At 41.1% G+C, this 20578-nt stretch overlaps 1 protein-coding gene across 1 annotated transcript in view; it reads right to left on the reverse strand.

Annotated features, from left to right (window-relative positions):
* ACOT7 (acyl-CoA thioesterase 7) overlaps window positions 1-20578 on the reverse strand; it is a 128940-nt gene that overhangs the window by 98908 nt on the left and 9454 nt on the right. Inside the window, exon 2 of the mRNA XM_044668660.1 lies at window positions 18913-19107. Coding sequence (XP_044524595.1) covers window positions 18913-19107 — 195 coding nt within the window. The remainder of the gene's footprint in view (window positions 1-18912; window positions 19108-20578) is intronic.

The raw sequence follows: 20578 nt of genomic DNA on the forward strand, positions 1-20578 counted from the left end.
AGAGAGAGAGAGAGAGAGAGAGAGAGAGAGAGAGAGAGAGAGAGAGACAGACTCAAATTTATGTTCCAATCTCCTCATTCTGTAATCCTCACCAATCCCATGGGGAAAGTAGCTGCTATCTCTTTGCCACAGACCTAGATACAAGGACAAGAAGCCCTAGAAGTTGCCTGTGAGGATGTTTTCAGACAATATGGTGAAATATCCCCTTTCTGGATTCACTGAAGTATCCAGGACATGCCAGGTTCTTCATAACCGTTGTAATTACACGTGAAAGCATTATGGTATGGTGGGAAGAGCAGGATTCCGAAGACTTAAATTCTAGGCCCACCTCTATCACTTTCTGGTCCCAGATCTCTAAGCATGTAACAACCACTCTAAATGGCCAACTCCTATTGCTTTCCTTCCATGATCTGGAGAGGGATCCAGCAAAGGAGTCGGAGAAGGAGCAGGCTTCTCAGAAGGAGAGGATCTCAAAGATAGAGATGATATAAAAACTAGAGAGAAGAGAATCGAGGAAGGGAGAGTGATCCACAGTGTCAAAGGCTGTAGAGAAGTCAAGGAGAATGAGGACTGTGAAAAAGCCTTTAGAGTTGAGAACTAAGACATCAGAATAACTTTGGAGAAGGTGGTTTTGGTGAAATGAGAAGGTCCAAAGTGAGATGAAAAGGGGTTAAGAAGAGGGTGGGAGTAAAGAAAGTGGAAGAACCTATTGAAACAGCACTGGCAATGCTGGATCTCAGACTATTCCCCCACCACCCCCAGAAAAGGAAAGGGAGGGAAGAAAGAGATTTGCCTTTTTTTAAAAGATGCTACAACATAAGGAAACATGAAAAGTGAGAGTGGCATTTGATTTTTCCTTTTGGCTCTCTGATCATTTCAAACTGAAGCAACAAATTGTCTTGCTTGTTACCATCATATTAAATTTAATATACACTTAAAAAAAACAAACTATACATAACAGAAGTTCACAGCTTCCAATGCAAGCCTTTTCTGTTTGTATATCGAAATGTTTGTTATCTAAGATCATAATAAAAAATGAAATTTAATAAATAAATAAAAGATGGGATGCCAGAATGGGATTTGGATTTGTGGATAGAGGAAATAGAAGAATGGTGGACTTCTGGCTAGTTCTAAAATTTACCTAACAAGGTCTAAGAATCTATTTGTCTGTGTTCTTATAATCTAATCAAGCAGGCTTTAGACAGAAAAGAGAGAGAAAACTGTCTAGATATTTCAGGAGCATCTTCAATATAATATAGTATTCAATGAACAATCATTTAAGCACCTACCATGTGCTTGAGAATACACATACAAAAGAATAGCAGAGACATTCAGAAATACAAGAGAAAGAATTCAAGAAAAGAGCTAGCAATAAAAATCTTGGCTAATAATGTGGGGATTTGTTTTGCTTGGCTAAGCATTTGTGTTACAGGGATTTTCTTTTTCTTTTTTTTCCATGGGGGATGGGAGCAGTTAGAAAGAGAAAATAATGCTTGTTAATTGAAAAAACAGTGAAATGTAAAAGTTACATACAAAAGAAAGAAAATGAAAAAACCCTACTGCCTCAGAGATCTAACCAAAAGTCCATCCATGGGTTAATAGACTAGAAGAACTAGACATCTGAATGCAGAGAGGAAAATTTTACTTCACAGTTAACAACTGAGCCTTGGTAGAATGAGACCATATGCTCTGGCCTCAGGAATCTTGTCCTTGAAGGGTTTTCAAAAGAACAGAAGAAGTAAATGGGAGCAGAGCCCCCTCCTATGTTAAAAAAGCTAAACCACTCAGAGAAAAAGGGAGAACATTCAAATGGAGATCAGTGGCGCATACATGGAAATGTTATCTTCGTCAATAAATCACATACAAACTACTTAGAGAAAGACATGAGGACTGTAGAAAACATCCCAATGTGCTTGGCCAAGAGGCCCAGGATAGGAGTGACAGTGGCCTTCAATTACACAGACATCTGCAGGAACTCTCTGCCAAAAGGAGAGAAGCTAATTTTGATATTCTTGATATTTTTTTTTAACCCTTAACTTCTGTGTATTGGCTCCTAGGTGGAAGAGTGGTAAGGGTGGGCAATGGGGGTCAAGTGACTTGCCCAGGGTCACACAGCTGGGAAGTGTCTGAGGTCGGATTTGAACCTAGGACCTCCTGTCTCTAGGCCTGACTCTCAATCCACTGAGCTACCCAGCTGCCCCCTGATTTGTTTTAATTTTAAAAAAATATTTTCTTTGGAAAAGTTGAAGAACCAAGAGAAAAATCCTATTCTGTACCTGATTCTTGCTAACAGAAGGAACGATGAGGACTTTGGGAGAAAGGGACAATCCCATCTTAAAATGAATGACAGAGGAGAGGAAAATCTAAGGAGGTTTTACCTTATACCCTTGAGTTTAGAAGAGTAGCTTTCAAAAGTATTCAGATAAAGGATAGATAGGATCCTGTTTGGTTTATAATTCTATGGGGGAATGACAGTCCAGCAGGGATGAGAAGCTCTCAGGAATCAAATTCTAAGAACAAAAAGAAAAAATCCTAACAACACTAACAATGATAATGATAATAATTAGCATTTATTGTTGTGCCAGGGACTATGCAAAGCACTTTACAAACATCTCACCTGTTCATCACAATACCCCTGGGAGGTATTACCCCCATTTTAAGGTTGAGGAAACCCAGGCAAACAGAGGTTAAATGACTTGCTCAGGGTCACACATCTGAGAATTATCTAAGGTCAGTTTTGAAATCAGGTCTTCCAGACCCAAACTTCTATCTACTGCACCACCTGGAGGCTAAAGAAGAAAAAGGAGAACTGCCTACTGAGCCTGCTATTGGACACTCAGGAAGGAAGAATGAAATGCTAGCTATTATTATTTTTAAAAGCTATGCACAGATGAGGAAGAATTCAAAAGGATGGTAAGATCCTATAAATCTGTTAGGAACACTAAAACTCAGAATAAAGCTGAGTGTGGGAAGCCGTTCTATGTATTAAAGCCTTTGGAGAAATAGGATCAAATTTAGGGCCTGTTATCTGGATTCCCTACGTGACCAATCCAGGCTGAGGCAGTCTTTGTGTTTGGTCCTGGTCACCTGAGCCCCAAAAGGCTCTGGTACCAGCAGGTAGGTTAATCCAAAATCAACTTGATCCCTCCAAGAGGCTATTAGGAGTCATTTAGAGAAACAGAGTCTGTAACAGATATTTTATCTGGATCCCATTACAAAATCATCGGCAAGTAAAACTGTGCGTATGATTTTTCTGCACTGCATGTCAGGAATGCAGACAGAATGGGCCATCTAAGATAAAAATCTGAGGCTCCTCTTTTGACTCAGTTTTGATCCCCACCTTTCTTAGAACTCCTATTGGAAAACTTTGAAGTGGCAGACCAGCATCTACTGAGTTAATGATTGCTCTCCTTGACAATTAAGAAGCCTGAACCCTAACAAACATTACTTAGATAAGTATGGCGCTTTTAGTCTTGACTTTATTTGTCCAGGTGCCTATAATCCTGGAAGATAGAACTCAATAAGTGAGCATCTCCATAAAAATATTTCCTCTCCCAGAATTATCCCTACTAATTGATGGTTAGAATTTGGCCATTGTCTTGGTACTTATACCTTTACTCTTTAGACTTTAATGGGTTATGTATGATCTGTTACCCCTTCATAGCTGTGTTCTTTGTTTGAAACCAGTATATAATAAACTCCCAAGCCCACAGACTTTGGAACAGCATGGGCTAACCACTAGTCTAGTTGTTCTCATTTTCTTTCTCCTGCTTTAACCATCCTATGCCACCACGCCGCTCAGGACCCCAAAAAATCATATAGAGGCATGGCCCCCTATAGCTGAGGATGGGCAGCAAGAGAGACTGAGAAGTAGAAACGCAAAAGAAAAAGACTTATCGCTTATCACTTGTATGTATGGGTATATGATTTGGGGTTTGGGCTTTAAAAGATTTCTCTATAACAAAAATGAATAATACGGAAAGAGGTATCACGTGATAACATTTGTACAACTCAGTGGAGTTGCTTATCAGCTCTGGGAGCGGGGAGGGAAGAGGGAAAAAAAAAAGAAAATGAATCATGTAAACATGGAAAAATATTTTTTAAATAATAATAAAATTTTTTTAAAAGAGAGAGAGCAGGGGACAGCTGGGTAGTTCAGTGGATTGAGAGTCAGACCTAGAGACAGGAGGTCCTAGGTTCAAATCCAGCCTCAGAAACTTCCCAGCTGTGTGACCCTAGGCAAGTCACTCGACCCTCATTGCCTACCCTTACCATTCTTCTGTCTTGGAGCCAATACACAGTATTGACTCTAAGACGAAGGCAAGGGCCTAAACAAACAAACAAATGAACAAATGAATGAATGAATGAATGAATGAACAAATAAATAAATAGGCAGATAAATAAATAAATAGATGAATAAAATAAAATAAAAGAGAGAGAGCAAATACAACATAATATTGGGGAGGAGGTCAATGAAAGGCAGGACTACTGCTGGAGCCAAGTGGGAAAAGGAGAAAGAAGGCAACACTGCTGCTCAGCTCTCACTCTGTCCTTTTTTGGGTCTGTTGAGAAGAATGATCTTTGGCCTGGAAAAGACAGAACAAAGATGGCTCACAGGGAGACGATGCCCGAGATTATTAAGGCAAGAATAAAAGAGCCCTTGCTGCTTAAGACCCCATGCCCAACTGGGCAACTTGGGAACTGACAGAACATGCAGAGATGTGATGAGCAAGTGTTCCGCAGGAGGGAAGAAAGGCAAACATCTCAGGTTCAAAAAGAGAAGAGCAGGAAGAGAATGTTCTCAAAGCTGGCCAGAAATGATTCAATGTTATTCAAGTGACTGTTGGAATATCGAGGAAAGGAACTGCTGGATCACCAAGAACCAGCACCCCCAAGCATAAGTCTTGTCAGATGACCTTATTTACTTTTATGATTACTAAATCAGGAGGCACTGCTGATAATTTGACCCAGATGTGAGCAAAGTATTTACTCCAAGTCTCTTAACGTGTGGCAAGATTTAGGGCAAACAATGGCACAATGAAATGCATTCTGACCTGGTTGAATGGCAAGATCCCAAAGGGAAGTCATTCATCATTCTAAACTTGGCAGGCCATCTTCGGGAGAGCGCCCCAGGGATCTCTGCCTGGGCTCATCCTATTTAATACCTTTATCAATGACCGGGACAAGGCATAGAAAGACAGCCTATCAAAAGCAGAGAAGCCGAACTCATCAAATTTGCAGAGAACTAAAAGCCAAAGGATAGCTATCAAATTAAGTGAAACGAGTTTTTTAAAGTTTTTTTTAATGTATATAGATATCTATTGTTTAAAAATTCTTCCCTCTCGTCTTCGAATCCAAGGCAGAAGAGCAGTAAAGGCTAAGCAATGAAGGGTAAGTGATGTGACCAGGATCACACAGCTAGGAAGCCCGAGGCCAGATCTGATCACTAGACTACTGTCTCCAGCCCTGGCTCTCTACCCACTGAGCCACCCATCTGCCCCTAAAAGTATACACATCTCGGCAGAACAGAATGCTGAACCAAGCACATTGAAATTAAAACTAAAAAATCTCTTTCCCAAAATGCAAGATGAAGCAGGCGCAGCCAGAGAGCACTTCATCTGAAATATAGGACAAGAAAAACTAAATGCGAGTCTAGCGTGTACTCTGGCAAGCGTGAAAGGAAGAACAAACGCAGGCAGGCCCAGCATCCAGGACTAGAGAGGCGCCCCATCTCTGGGCTTTGTCCCGGCTAGCAGAGTACTGTGGACGCCACATTTCATGCAGGACGTGGATCAACTGGGAAGTATCCAGAAAGAAAGGCCCGTGGCCCGGGGAAGGGCTCCGACTTCCTGCCACTGAAGGTCTTCTGAAGGAACTGAGGATTTAGGCCTTGAGAAGAAAAGATCACCAGGAAACCATCTTCAAGGGCCTGAGAGCCTGTCCCAGAGGGAAGTGTTTTATGTGCCCCTGAACCCCACATGGCACAGGGAGGGCACCCACAGGCTGGCCGAAGCCCTCTAGGAAGAACACCTTCTAAGCAGAGCAGCTGGCAATGGATCGCCCCGAGGGGCCCTGCTCTCCGAGGTCTTCCAGCCAACACAAAACGCCTCCTCAGAAGGCATTCTGGTGCAGCAACAGTGGCCGGAGGCGTCCTTAAGCTCTCATTCTGCTCTGACTCTGAGGCTGGGGCCGCTTTTCTTTCCCAGAGACAGGGCCAGAGCACCACCTACTGGCAGCTGACGTGGAAACAGGGCACAGGGAGCCCGCTAAACGGGTCAAGTGCGACAAAGCTTTATTGAGCAACTTCTGTGTGCCAAGGACCTACTGTGTGCCGAGCACCTACTGTGTGCCCGGCAGTGTGCAGACACAAAGCTTAGAGGCAGAGAAAGGACAGCCCTCGCCCTCCAGGGGCTCTCGCCCTCACACACACAGGATGACAGGACAGAATTCAGAGAGGGAAGGTCCGGGAATGAAGAGGGCTGGGAAAGGCTTCCTGGGCCTGGGAGCCGGCTGGACACAATGTCCAGGAGGAGGGTCACCGGATGTAAGACTGGAAAGAGAGAAGGGAGGGAGGTTATAAAGGGCTTTGAACACCAGAATATTTTATCTGCGCCTGGAAATGATAGGGAGCCACTGGGGTTTATTGAATAGAGAGGGACATAGATGGTTCTGAGTTTTAGGAAAATCACTTTAGGCGATTTAGCGGATAGAGCCACACCTGGAGACAGAAAGTCCTGGGTTCAAATCTGGCTTCGGGCCCTTCCTAACTGTGTGTCTCTGGGAGAGAGGGAGGAGCTGAGGCTGAAACCTAGGCTGTGAGCCTTGGGGTCTGGGTGCCTTCAATAGTAATAGGGAAATGTAGAAGGGAGGAAGGTCTGAGGTCAGTTTGGGACAGGAAGTCCAGTCTGAGATGTCCAACAAGCAGTTGGAGATGTGAAACTGGAGGTTAAGAGAAAGTTAGGGCTGGAGAGTTAAGATTTCAGAAACATTAGCACAGAGATGCTAACTAAATCCATGGGAGCTGAGGAGACATCACCAAGTAAAGTAGTATATAGCAAGAAGAGGACACAGGGCAGGATCTTCTGTCTCTCTGTCTGTCTCTCTCCCTGTCTATATGTCTCTGTCTCTCTTCTTCCTTCCTTCTTCCCTCCCTCCCTCCCTCTGTCTCTCTTTCTTTCTGTCTCTCCCTCCCTCTGTCTCTCTCTCTCTCATACATACACATACACACACTCACTCTTTCTCTCTCCTTCCTCCCCCACTTCAATAATATAAGCCTGAAACTGGAAAGAAATTCACTGTCTGGCTGTCAGATTCCCTACCTTTTGCAGAGATGGGCCTATTTAGATTTTGTTGGCTTTTTATTCCATACATTTTTTATTAATAAAAAAATCATGATAGAATGGATCATCTTATGGAAGGGGTTATATTGGTTTCACGGCTCCCATCATATACTATAATCAATTCCATATGCATTCAAAGGGTTAGATGTCTAAAACACAAGTAAGAATTTACAAGAAAATGGAATTATATTTTTAGCCATTATAAGAAACAGATTATCAGAAACAAAACAGATGGATTCAAATACATTATTTTAAAAGGTGAAATGGAAAGAGACAGAACAAGGAAAGCATGCAAAAAAAATGGAACATAGGATCAGAGATTTAGAGTTGGAAAGAAAATCATGTTTACTAGATAAAGTCAGTACCCAGACTCCACTCAATTTTAAGACAAAAGGGACTCAACACACAAGGAAAAGAAAATTATATGCAACAATGCACCAATCAAAGAAAAACTTTTAAAATCTAATAAACATTTACTCTGTAAAAAACACAATTTACACACACACACATATATATATATATATGCAGGCAGCTATGTGGCATAGTAGATAGTGAGTTGGAGTTGAAATCAGGAATATTTGAATTCAAATCTGGCCTCAGATGCTTTCTAGCTGTGTGACTCTGAACTTTAGTCATTTAGCTCAGTTTCCCTATCTGTAAAATGGAAATCATAATGGCACCTACCTCTCAGGGACGTTGTGAGATATTTCTAAAGTGCCTAGGGCATAGCATGCACTTAATAAATGTATATTAATCTATTTACTGACAACAGTTCAGTGAGAAATTAACTGAAAAAGAAACAGCTTTGAAAGCCTACTGAACTCAGATCAGTGTCTGAGCAAGCTTCCAGGACACAGGGGAGGAAGCAGACTATCACCTCAAAGGGGGTGGGGGCAGGGGGCACTGAAGGGCAAAAAAATGCATTTTCTGTGGCTATGCATATTCGTACAAGGGTTTGGGTTTTCTTTTCTTCCCATGGGAAAGGGGGAGAATGGAGGGAAAGACAAAGGCCATAGCTTTCAGGAGCTTAACTCTAAATGCGCCATCCAGAAAAGAGTTGTTGAGTTAAAAGAGAGCTGTGACCAAACGTGCATGGTCTATCAAAAAAAAGAACCTCACTTCTCTTTCCCTCTTTCATGGCGCACTAGCACATTCCCACATCACTAGGTTTGCAGCTTTGGGTTCAACCCTTATCTGCGACATTTAATGAGTTTCCAAGTCTTGGTCATTCTACTTCTATGACTTCTCATGTATCCCCATTTGTCTTCTGACCCAGCTCCCTCTTCCCTAAACCCTAAACTGCTTCTATTCCTGCCCCCTCTGAGATCCATCCTCTCTACAGCTGCCACCCTGATACCCCTGCAGCACAGATTTGACTGAGCTGCCTCCCTCCTTAAATACATCCAGGGGCTCTGTTGCCTCTAATATAAAATATCGAATCCTTTGACCTGGCATTTAAACCCCCCTCAATCTGGCTGCCCTTACCTTTCCAGGATTATTTCATACTAAAGCCTTTCACATTCTCTCCGTTCCCATCAATCTGGTCTCCTGGCTGACCCCTCTCCAGACCTCCGCAGCTGGAAGTCTCCTCACCCCACCCCTCACTTCTGCCTCTTTGGATCCCAGGCATCCTTCAAAACACACCAGTGGCACTTCCCCCTCCACAAAGGGCAAGTAAAGTCATCAGCTTTCCTGCCCCAACCCTCCTATTTGGCAAAGTCCTTACAGTTTCTTATCTATGAGTACACAGTGAAATTCTTATCTATTATTGAGAATTTAAATTCCAGGAGGGCAAGGAAAGCTTTAATGATCTCTATCCCTAGCACTCTGCACAGTGCCTCCCACATGTAGGTGCTTAATAAATGCTTTTTGAGTAAGACTGCTGTACCAGAAGACAACACTTTCAGACCCAAGGCAGTCCTGCAAGTTTTCCCAACACCTAACTACTAGCTTCTGCCCCACTGAGTAAAGAGAACAGTTCCAGGCAAGCCAGGAAAGGAGGCACTCGCTCTCACACCTGCTCTGACTTTGGCAATAAGCTTCACCCTCTCTGAGCTGGCAATTGTCCCAAATTCCAGAAGGCTGAAAGGTCACACCTCATTACTCCATGACATCTAGTTAGCCTCAACAAGGGTTTTCCTGGCTGATGTTCACAGTCTTCAGGTGGATCTTTCACTGGCAGCTTGGAGGAGTTCTCAAGAGGCCAAATTCTGGCTTTTTGTATACCAGCCTTTCTTGTTCTACGGAGGCAGCCGTCTGTCTATGTAAAGCAATTTTGACAGTGTGAATCTGCCCCTGTGCACTAATTTCACTTAGCCTATGTAACAAAGGCATACGCAGAATAATACAGTAGTCCCCGGCTTATCCATGGAGAAACTTCCCAGTTCTGCTTTCATCTTCAATTTTTTTATTATTTTTTGTGGGGGAAGAAGGAAGGCCACAGTGCACTAGGCCAAGGGGCAGGAAATAAAGCATGTATTTTTAGGGTTGGAGATGTTTCCTTATAACCAAACTTTCAGCCACCCACAGTAGGTCTTGGAGCCTGTCCCCTGAAGATATAGGGCTCTTTATGCAAGTCACAAAATGTACTAAAATGCAAGTACATTAAATGTCATACCATAACAATCAATAGAATGATGAAATTAAAGATAAAGTTCATAGTAAAGGATGTACAAGCCTGTTTGTTCAGTAAAGTTAACACAGACATAATCTTGCCTTTTCCACACCCCAGCCTTTAATCACAGGTGATTGGCTAGGCAACATTTTTATGAAGCTATGGAGAGATGTTTGGACAGTGGCTCTCTTTTTCCTCATATATATGACCATAGCAAGCAATATGATCTTCAACAAGTCTTAAAATTTTTTTTTAATTTAAACATTTATTAATATTCATTTTTAACATGGTTACATGATTCATGCTCCTACTTTCCCCTTCACCCCCCGCACTCCCCCCACCCATGGCCAATGAACATTTCCACTGGTTTTGTCATGTGTCCTTGATCAAGACCTATTTCCAGATTGTTGGTAGTTGCATTGGTGTGGGAGTCTTTAAACTTTTAAGAATCTTCAAGTATCCATCTTTTAAATACAAGAAAAAAATCCATTCAAATGGTAAAATGCTTCTGCCAACATGAGCCTTTTTGGATCGACCTTTCCTTTCTTCTTCTGAAAGCTTTGTAGACAGCAGCATACTCAGACTCTCACTGGACATTCTTCTCCATTAGACTCAAACAAACCCAAAGATCCCAGCTTTTGAGACAAGAACTCACTATTAGACAAAAACTGCTGGGAAAATTAAAGACTCAATCAATTCCTCCACATCATTCTCATCTACTCCTAGCTCCAATTCCTGGGCTAATTTTACAATCTCGTTACTTCTTTTGATTTTATCAAATCCATGAAAATTGGGAATAAACCACAGGCACACTTTTTCCCAAACCCTCTTCATACGTGTTTTTCTGTTACATCTTCCCATGCCACAACAATGTTCCGGATTGCATGGTAAATGCTATAGGTCCTAGAGAAATGTCTCAATGTCAAGTCCTTATCTATACCAAAAGCTGCAGCTCCTTGGGAAATAGCAAATAACATGCCTGAAAATTCACGATCAGGGGGGCAGCTGGGTAGCTCAGTGGATTGAGAGCCAGGCCTAGAGACAGGAGGTCCTAGGTTCAAATCCGGCCTCAGACACTTCCCAGCTGCGTGACCCTGGGCAAGTCACTTGACCCCCATTGCCTACTGTTACCAATCTTCCACCTATAAGTCAATACACAGAAGTTAAGAGTTTAAAATTTAAAAAAAAAAATTCACGATCAGACTTCTGGGCTAAGATGGCCACAAGGGTCTTCCTCTCCTTACCAGCAACCAATATAAAGTGCCTCAAAAGGACAAAAATCAAAATCAAATGAGCGAAAGGGCTCTATCATAGAGCACAGCCTTGAGGTTAGGCAGGGTTTGGGCATTTCCACGCTATAAGGAGATAAAATTACTTCTACCAAAGCATGAACTGATCACCCCTCCCCGACTCCATGGCAGCAGAGTCAAAGCAAGTGCAGAATAATCTCTAGGTTCCTAGGGGGCTGGCTGAGGACACCACAGACTTACCTCTGAGATGAATAAGACTTGGGACCCCAGGAAGCTGAAGAACACAGAGCTTGGGCTCAGAGATAGAGCAGTGAGGGACTGTCCACAGCAGACACTGCAGTGACTGAAAAATAGCCTCAGGGCAAAAACCCCGAAATAGTTCAATACACAGAGAACTGCCTACCCTCCTCATTCAGACTTCTGGCTGGGAAGGGAAGAAAAAACTAACACAGCAAGGGCTACCAACACCCAAGAACTATAAACTACAACTACCAAAAAAAATAAGAAAAAAATTCTGACCCTGGGTAACTTCTATGGAAAAAAACAGCAGGCTACAGAGGAGACAGTAGAGGGAGACAAACAAGCAAACACATCCAAACTTTCCAAAAAAAAAGTAGAAATAGGTCACAAGCTCTCCAAGAACTCAAATTGGGGTTTGAGAACCAAATAAGAAAGATAGAAGAAACTTGGCAAGAAAAGAGGGAAATAGTTCAAAAAGAAAATAATAGTTTAAAAGACAGAATCTCCCACTTGGAAAAAGAAACCTAGAAATCAAATGCAAATCAATAAGCAAATTGGAGATCAGAAGTGACCTGCTGGAAGCCATGAAAAGCAAGATAGACCAAACAGAAAAGGAAAATCAAAGGATCATAGCTGCAAATCAGTCTTTAAAGACTAGAATTGGGCAAGTAGAAGCTAATGACCTCACAAGACAGTAAGAATTAATAAAACAAAGTCAAAAGAATGACAAAATAGAAAGGAAACATGAAATATCTCATTGAGAAGATGACTGAACTGGAAACAGGTCCAGAAGAGACAATTTGAGAATCATAGGTCTACCTGAAACGTAGCAATAAATAGAAACCCTGACATCATACGATAAGAAATTATCCAAGAAAACTACCCTGATATTCTTGAACAAGAGGGCAAAATAGACATTGAAAGAGTTCATAGGTCACCTTCTACATTAAATCCTCAAAAGACAACCCCCAGGAAAGTAATTGCCAAATTCAAGAGCTTCCAAGCTAAGGAGAAAATATTGCAAGAAGCCAGAAAGATACAATTCAGAGATCAAGGAGCACCAATCAGGATTACACAGGATCTGGCAGCCTCCACACTAAAGGACCTCAAGGCTTAGAATATGATATTCATAAAGGCAAGAGAATTGGATCTACAACCAAGGATCACCTATCCATCAAAACTGACTATATACATCCAGGGGAAAGTTTTGATTTCCCTTTTCAGTTTGGTCTATCTTGCTTTTCATGGCTTCCAAGTAAAGAAAAGACTAGAACTAAATGGAAAATTTGATGTCCAAAAAGAAAATTCAAGAGAAACATGAAAAGGTGAACAGAAAAGAAAGAGAAGGGGGAAAATTTTTAAAGGCTTCAGTAAGGTCAAAATTGTTTATATTCCTATATGGAAAAATGATATTTGTAACTCTTGAAAACTGTATTCATTATCACAGTAGTTAGAAGAAGTATTCATAGGTAGATATTGGGGTACTAAGTGGTTTAAGATGATATGTAAAAAAGAAAAGGAGAGGGAATAGAAGATGGCACCAAGAGAAACTTGAGGGAATAAGAAAAATAGGATAAATTATACCATATAAAGAGGCACATAGGAGAGGGAGGGGAAGCATACTATTATAAGAAGGAGAATAAGAGAGTGCTAAAAGGTAATACTTAAACCTTACTCTCAGTGGAATCAGTTCTGTGAGAGAAGAGCATCTAGATACATTGGGTTATTGAATCCTATCTTACCCTACAAGGAAGTTAAGAGGGAAAAACCAAAGGATGGAGTAGGGCAGGGAATACCGAAAGGGAGGGAAAGAGAGGGGAGAGGGAATTTAACAGACCCTAAAGAAAAATGAAAGGAATAAGAAGGGAGGGGGTGGGAAGGGAAGTAAATTAAAGGTGGGGATTAGGGGGACTGATTAAAAGCAAAACACTGGTGTAGAAGGAAATAGTGAAAAAAGAAAGGGCAGGACTAGGAGAGGAAATCAAAATGATGGGGAATACACAGCTGATAATCATAATTCTGAATGTGAATGGGATGAATTCTGCAAAGAGCAGAGTGAATTACAAACCAAAACCCTACCATATATTGTCTATAAGAAACACACACAGGGTAAAAAAGGTAAAAGGCCAGAGCAAAATCTAGTGGGCATCAACTGAGAAAAAGAAGGCAGGAGTTGCAGTCATGATATCTGACATAGCCAAAGTAAAAATAGATCTGATTAAAAGACAAAGGGAAAATAATTACAACCTGATAAAAGGCAGTAGAGACAATGAGGAAATATCAGTACTCATCATGTATGCACCAAATGATATAGCATCCAATTTTTTAAAGGAGAAACTATTGGAGCTTAAGGAGGAAATAGATAGTAAAACTATACTAGTGGGAGACCTGAAACTTCCTCTATCAGATCTAGATAAATCAAACCAAAAAATAAATAAGTTAAGAGATGTAAATGAAATCTTAGAAAAATTAGAATTAATAGTTATTTATATTCCTGAGTGCATATATTAACAAGTCAAAGAGGGAATCAGTCAATGAATTGGGGATGCAAATTAAAAAACTAGAAAGAGAACAAATCAAAAATCCCCAGATAAAAACTAAATGAAAAATCCTAAAAAATTAAAGGACAAATTAATAAAATTGAAAGTGGAAGAACTATTGAATTAATAAATAAGACTAGAAGATGGTACTTTGAAAAAAATAAAATAGATAAAGTACTGGTCAATCTAATAAAAAAAAAGGAAAGAAGAAAACCAAATTAACAGTATCAAAGATGAAAAGGATGACCTCACCTCTAATGAAAAGGAAATTAAGATAATTATTAAGAATAATTTTGCCCAATTATATAGCAATAAATATGGAAATCAATATGCTATGAATGTTTACAAAAATATAAATTGCCTAGATTAACAGAAGAAGAAATAGAATATTTAAATAATCCCATATCAGAAAAAGAAATTGAACAAGCCATCAAAGAACTCCCTAAGAAAAATTCTCCAGGGCCAGCTGGATTCACAAATGAATTCTATCAAACATTTAAAGAACAACTAATCCCAACACTACATAAACTATTTGACAAAATAAGCAAAGAAGGAATTCTACCAAATTCCTTTTATGACACAAATACGGTACTGATTCCAAAGCCAGGCAGACCAAAAACAGAGAAAGAAAACTACAGCCCAATCTCCTTAATAAACATAGGTGCGAAAATCTTAAATAGAATACTAACCAAAAGGCTCTCGCAAGCAATCATGATGGTTATTCACTATAATCAGGTGGGATTTATACCAGGAATACAAGGATGGTTTAATATTAGGAAAACCATCCACATAATTGACCATATCAACAATCAAACCAACAGAAATCACATGATTATCTCAATAGATGCAGAAAAAGCCTTTGACAAACTATAACACTCATTCTTATTGAAAACACTAAAAAGTATAGGAATAGAAGGGCCTTATTTAAAACAATCAGCAAGCATCATCTGCAATGGGGATAAATTAGAAGCCTTCCCAATAAGATTAGCAGTGAAACAAGGATGCCCATTATCACCTCTATTATTTAATATTATTCTAGAAACTTTAGCAATTGCAATTAGAGAAGAAAAAGAAATTGAAGGTATTAAAATAGGCAATGAGGAGACCAAGCTATCACTCTTTGCAGATATGATGGTCTACTTTAAAAAATCCTAGAGAATCAACTAAAAAGCTAGTAGAAATAATCAACAACTTTAGCAAAGTTGCAGGATACAAAATAAATGCACATAAATCATCAGCATTTCTATATATTTCCAACACACTAGAGCAGCAAGAAGTAGAAAGAGAAATATTATTCAAAATCATCCTAGACAATATAAAACACTTAGGAATCTATCTACCAAAACAAACACAGGAATTATATGAACATAACTACGAAACACTTTCCAAACAATTAAAACTAGATCTAAACAATTGGAAAAACATTGATTGCTCATGGGTAGGATGAGCTAACATAATAAAAATGACCATTCTACCCAAATTAATTTACTTATTTAGTGCCATACCTATCAAACTACCAAGAAACTTTTTTACAAAATTAGAAAAAACTATAACAAAGTTCATTTGGAAGAACAAAAGATCAAGAATATCAAGGGAAATAATTAAAAAAAAAAAACATGAAGGAGGGTGGCCTAGCAGTACCAGATGTTAAACTATACTATAAAGCAGAGGTCATCAAAACAATATGGTACTGGCTAAGAGACAGAAGGGAGGATCAGTGGAATAGACTTGAGGTAAGTGACATCAGCAAGACTGTCCATGATAAACCCAAAGAGCCCAACTTTTGGGACAAAAATCCACTGTTTGACAAAAACTGCTAGGAAAATTGGAAAACATTATGAGAGAGATTAGGTTTAGATCAACATCTCACACCCTACACCAAGATAAATTCAGAATGGGTGAAAGACTTAAATATAAAGAAGGAAACTATAAGTAAATTAGGTGCACACAAAATAGTATACTTGTCAGATCTTTGGGAAAGGAAAGATTTTAAAACCAAGCAAGAGTTAGAAAAAAATGTCAAAATATAAAATAAATAATTTTGATTACATTAAATTAAAAAGGTTTTATACAAACAAAACTAATGCAACCAAAATTAGAAGGCAATCAACAAATTGGGAAAACTATCTTTATAACAAAAAACTCTGACAGAGGTCCAATTGCTAAAATTTATAAGGAGCTAAATCAATTGTACAAAAAAATCAAGCCATTCCCCAATTGATAAATGGGCAAGGGACATGAATAGGCAATTTTCAGACAAAGAAATCAAAACTATCAATAAGCACATGAGAGAGTGTTCTAAATCTCTTATAATTAGAATCAAATCAAAACAACTCTGAGGTACCACCTCACCACCTAGTAGATTAGCTAACATGACAGCAAAGGAAAGTGGTGAATGTTGGAGGGGATGTGGCAAAATTGGGACATTGATGCATTGCTGGTGGAGTTGTGAATTGATTCAACCATTCTGGATGGCAATTTGGAACTATGCTTGAAGGGCTTTAAAAGGTTATCTGCCTTTTGATCCAGCCATAGCACTGCTTGGCTTATACTCCAAAGAGGTAATAAGGAAAAAAGACTTGTACAAAAATATTTATAGTGGGGGCAGCTGGGTAGCTCAGTGGATTGAGAGTCAGGCCTAGAGATGGGAGGTCCTAGGTTCAAATCTAGCCTCAGACACTTCCCAGCTATGTGACCCTGGACAAGTCACTTGATCCTCATTGCCTACTCTTGCCACTCTTCTGCCTAGGAGCCAATACACAGAAGTTAAGGGTTAAAATAAATAAATAAACAAACAAACAAATAAATAAATATGTTTATAGCTGCACTATTTGTGGTGGCAAAAAATTGGAAAATGAGTAAATGTCCTTTGATTGGGGAATGGATTAATAAATTGTGGTATCTGTGATGGAATACTATTATGCTCAAAGGAATACTGAATTGGAGGAATTCCACGTGAACTGGAATGACCTCCAGGAATTGATGCAGAGTGAAAAGAGCAGAACCAGGAGAACATTATACACAGACTGATACACCATGGCACAATCAAATGTAATGGACTTCTCTACTAGCAGCAATGCAATGACCCAGGACAATTCTGAGGGACTTTATGAAAAAGAACATTAGCCACATCCAGAGAAAGAACTGTGGGAACAGAAACACAGAAGAAAACCAACTGCTTGACCACATGGTTTGATGGGGATCTGATTGGGGATACAGACTCTATATGATCACCCTAGTGCAAAAATCAATAATATGGAAATAGGTCTTAATCAATGGCACATGTAAAACCCAGTGGAAATGCTTATTGGCTATGGGAGAAGGGTGGGAGGAGGGGAAGGAAAGAATATGAATCATTTATCTATGGAAAAATATTCTAAATTAATTAAATACATTTTTAAAGAAAATTACAATCACTTCCTGATCGACAGGTTATATTACTGTGGTAGTGTGAGGAAGAAGGTAGACTACTTTTCCATATTCATTAAAATGGGGAGGGCAATCTGAGGTATTTATCCAAAATAAGCAGAAACTACAAAGGAAGGTCATTTTCATTACAAATCTTTTCCACTTCAGGAATAAAGTAGGGCTTAAACCACTGTTCAGAGATGATATGGGTTATCCATTCCTTAGGTTAGCAAAATGCAAAAGAATGCCCCGGCAGTGTCGTCTGGCTGATTCCTTCCCGTGCTCTGAGGTTTTTCTGAGTGGCACACAAGAACGGGTTTTTATTTGCAAGTCCCAGGCGCAATCCCTTCAAGCAGAAGAGTATCTCTATTTTTTAAAGTTCTATGTCCCCACATAGTTTCCACTGAGACAGAGGTTCAAAATAGTATTCTTTGATACAACAGACTGCTTTTGTCTACATCAAAAATTTGCTATGGCAAGTAGGGACCTTTGTCTAGAATGTTTTTGTAAGAACTCTGGGAACTTCTTTGTTGCTTCAATATCTGTACTGGCTCTGGTACATTATGAAATCCTGCCCAGTGTTTAAATTGTGCAAAGCATCCACTGCTTGTGTAAATAATGCCTGTGTTCCTTCCGGGTACTTTCCCTTTCCATCTTCAAAGAAGCTTCGAGCCTTGGCTAGAGCGGTCATCAACCTGAAGGGAACACTCTCGAGTCTGGCCTTCCATCCAAAAAGTTAAGCGTTTCTCATCTCCAGAATGCCGCAGTTTTTGTCCTCCTTCGTATTTTCTAACTCTTTTATTTCCAATCCGGTTTGCTCTTCTCTCTAAGAGCATGTTTGCCGGCAGCCCCAGTGAAAGGCTTCGGATCGAGGGAGGCGCCGTGTGCAAGCACTTGGGTCCACCACGGTCTGTGCTGCCTGCATGGCGGCGCGGCACATTGGCGGCAGGGTCTGCTTTCCAGAAAGGATTTCCGTCATTTGTTTTGGAATGTGGATTTCTTGCAGGAACGTCGAATTGGCATAGTGAGAATTTATCCATATGTCTATTCTCTATGTATGGATTTTATAATACACGTATACATACATACACACACACAGGCACCAATTCTCATAGCATCTAGCGGCTCACGTGGCTCGAGGGAGTCAAAAATAAGAGTTTCACAACTGTTTTTGTGGCCCCTTTTTAAAATACTTGTTCTTAAATACATAAAATCAAATTCGGAAGATTGAGAAGAAAACCAATGATGTTGAAATACTCTGGGGTTTTTAAAGGGAAGTTAGACACCCCAGCTTAAGATCCCCCTGCTCTGAAATGACTCAGACAAGGAGCTTCGCTCATTGGAGAAACAACCACATCTTCTCCTTTCTTCTCCATTTTCCTCGCCAGCACCGTTTCAGTGAGCCCTGCTGGGAAGGAAGGCCCCAAGAGGCCGGGCTCCCTGGCTGCTGGGCAGAGGCAGGCCCCTGAGGCGCAGCACCCGAGGGCCCAGCTTTCCCAGGGTGACCCCCCCATACTTACTCTATGCTTGCTGTTACAGTGTCGGGTACTAATGATAGCTCCTGCTTCTTCAATCATTTTCAAAATCGTCCCTCCGTGAACATTGCCTGCAATATTGGCATCATCCGGACGCATTATCCTGTAGACAAAACAGAGCAGCGGTGAAATCTCTGAATGGGCTCGGACCGCAGAAATAAAACCCAGCTCTGGGGGGCGCTGAATGTCAGGAGGCTCTGAATGTCAGGAGGCTCTAAGGACAGGCAAAAACAACCAGAAACACAACAAAAACAAAAAGGCCCGCCTCGAGGCCATTCCCCAAAGAGAAGGGAATGTTCAGAAGAGTGAGTGCCTCTGCAGTGACTGGCAGAGCTGCCACCTTTCCCTCCCATGAGAGGGAGCAGCTACACAGAGGAGGGTCTGCTTCCCTCAGCCCTGGGGAGAGCTAGGACACCTCCCTGGGCCCTAGGGGGAGGCTGCCAGGAGAGCCCTAGGGACCTGCACGATGGGGCTGAAATAGCCTAAAGCAATGGCATCACCCTTGGAGATGGGCAGGCCCACAAGCCCCGCCAGCCCTGACTTTCAAAGCTATTCGGTGCTCACTTGGCCCCTCTGAGAGGCCACCATCAGCCGGTTAAAGCTGCTACTTTATCGGAGTCGGGTGCTGGGTTTTTAGGCCTCTAACACCAGTGAGGGCCGCCTGCTCCAAGGTTTAGGCTCTCTTCTTTAAACCCAGGCCCCTTGGGGCAGCTTCCACTTCATGGAAGGGAGAGAGGAGTCACCAGCTGGCTGCATGGGAGATTTTAAAGTCGGCAAGCTCTGGAAGTATGGGGAAATGAAGGTCTCTGACTAAAAGGAGCAGGAAATAAACACACATACACACAGAAAAAGCACTAGCTTTGGAATCAACAGACTTGGGTTTAAATCCTTTCTCTAATGTTTACTCCTGAGATCTTGGGCCCAAGTCACTTCATCTCCTTGGATCTCAATTTCCTCATTGGTAAGATGAGAAGCTTGTACTGGTTTTGTTTTATTTTTAACTTTTTAAAACCATTACCTTCCATCTGAGACAGAAGAACAGTAAGGGCTGGCAATATGGGTTAAGTGACTTGCCCAAGGTCACATAGCTAAGAAGTGTCTAAGGCCAAATTTGAACCCAGGACCTCCTGTCTCTAGGGCCTGGCTCTCAATCCACTGAGCTAGCCAGCTGCCCCCTTAGTTCTGATTTTATGATCTAGCCAAAACCACTAAATGGAGGGTCAGCCATGGGACAGCCTAATCTGATCCTGAGAATGCCACAATTTCCATTTGGAAATCACAGGCCACCTGGTATTGGGCAAAACCACGGAAGCCTGGCAATTTTCCTGGTAAGGGTTTGACTAGCCCCCTCCTCATCCCATCATAAGCCTAGAATAATCACCTCTGCCCATTTCTCCAAAGGGTTACTTGGGTGGCTCTAATTCAGACCTCGACAACACCCAACCCAAGCAGGCCCACCCAGCCTTCTACTTCATCCTGGTCCCTCTTGGCCCTATCACCACCACCCCCAAATCTTGTAGCTTCTCCCCACCTCCTCACCCTCAGCTGACCCAACAACTGCCACCTAACCAGGTGAACTAAAATAAACCTTGGATGCTATGGGAGCCTCATTGCACATAGTGTCATAATTTAATTTGGTCACAGTTTAATT

Source organism: Gracilinanus agilis, chromosome 3 (assembly GCF_016433145.1).
Source record: "Gracilinanus agilis isolate LMUSP501 chromosome 3, AgileGrace, whole genome shotgun sequence".
NCBI classification, from domain to species: Eukaryota; Metazoa; Chordata; class Mammalia; order Didelphimorphia; family Didelphidae; genus Gracilinanus; species Gracilinanus agilis.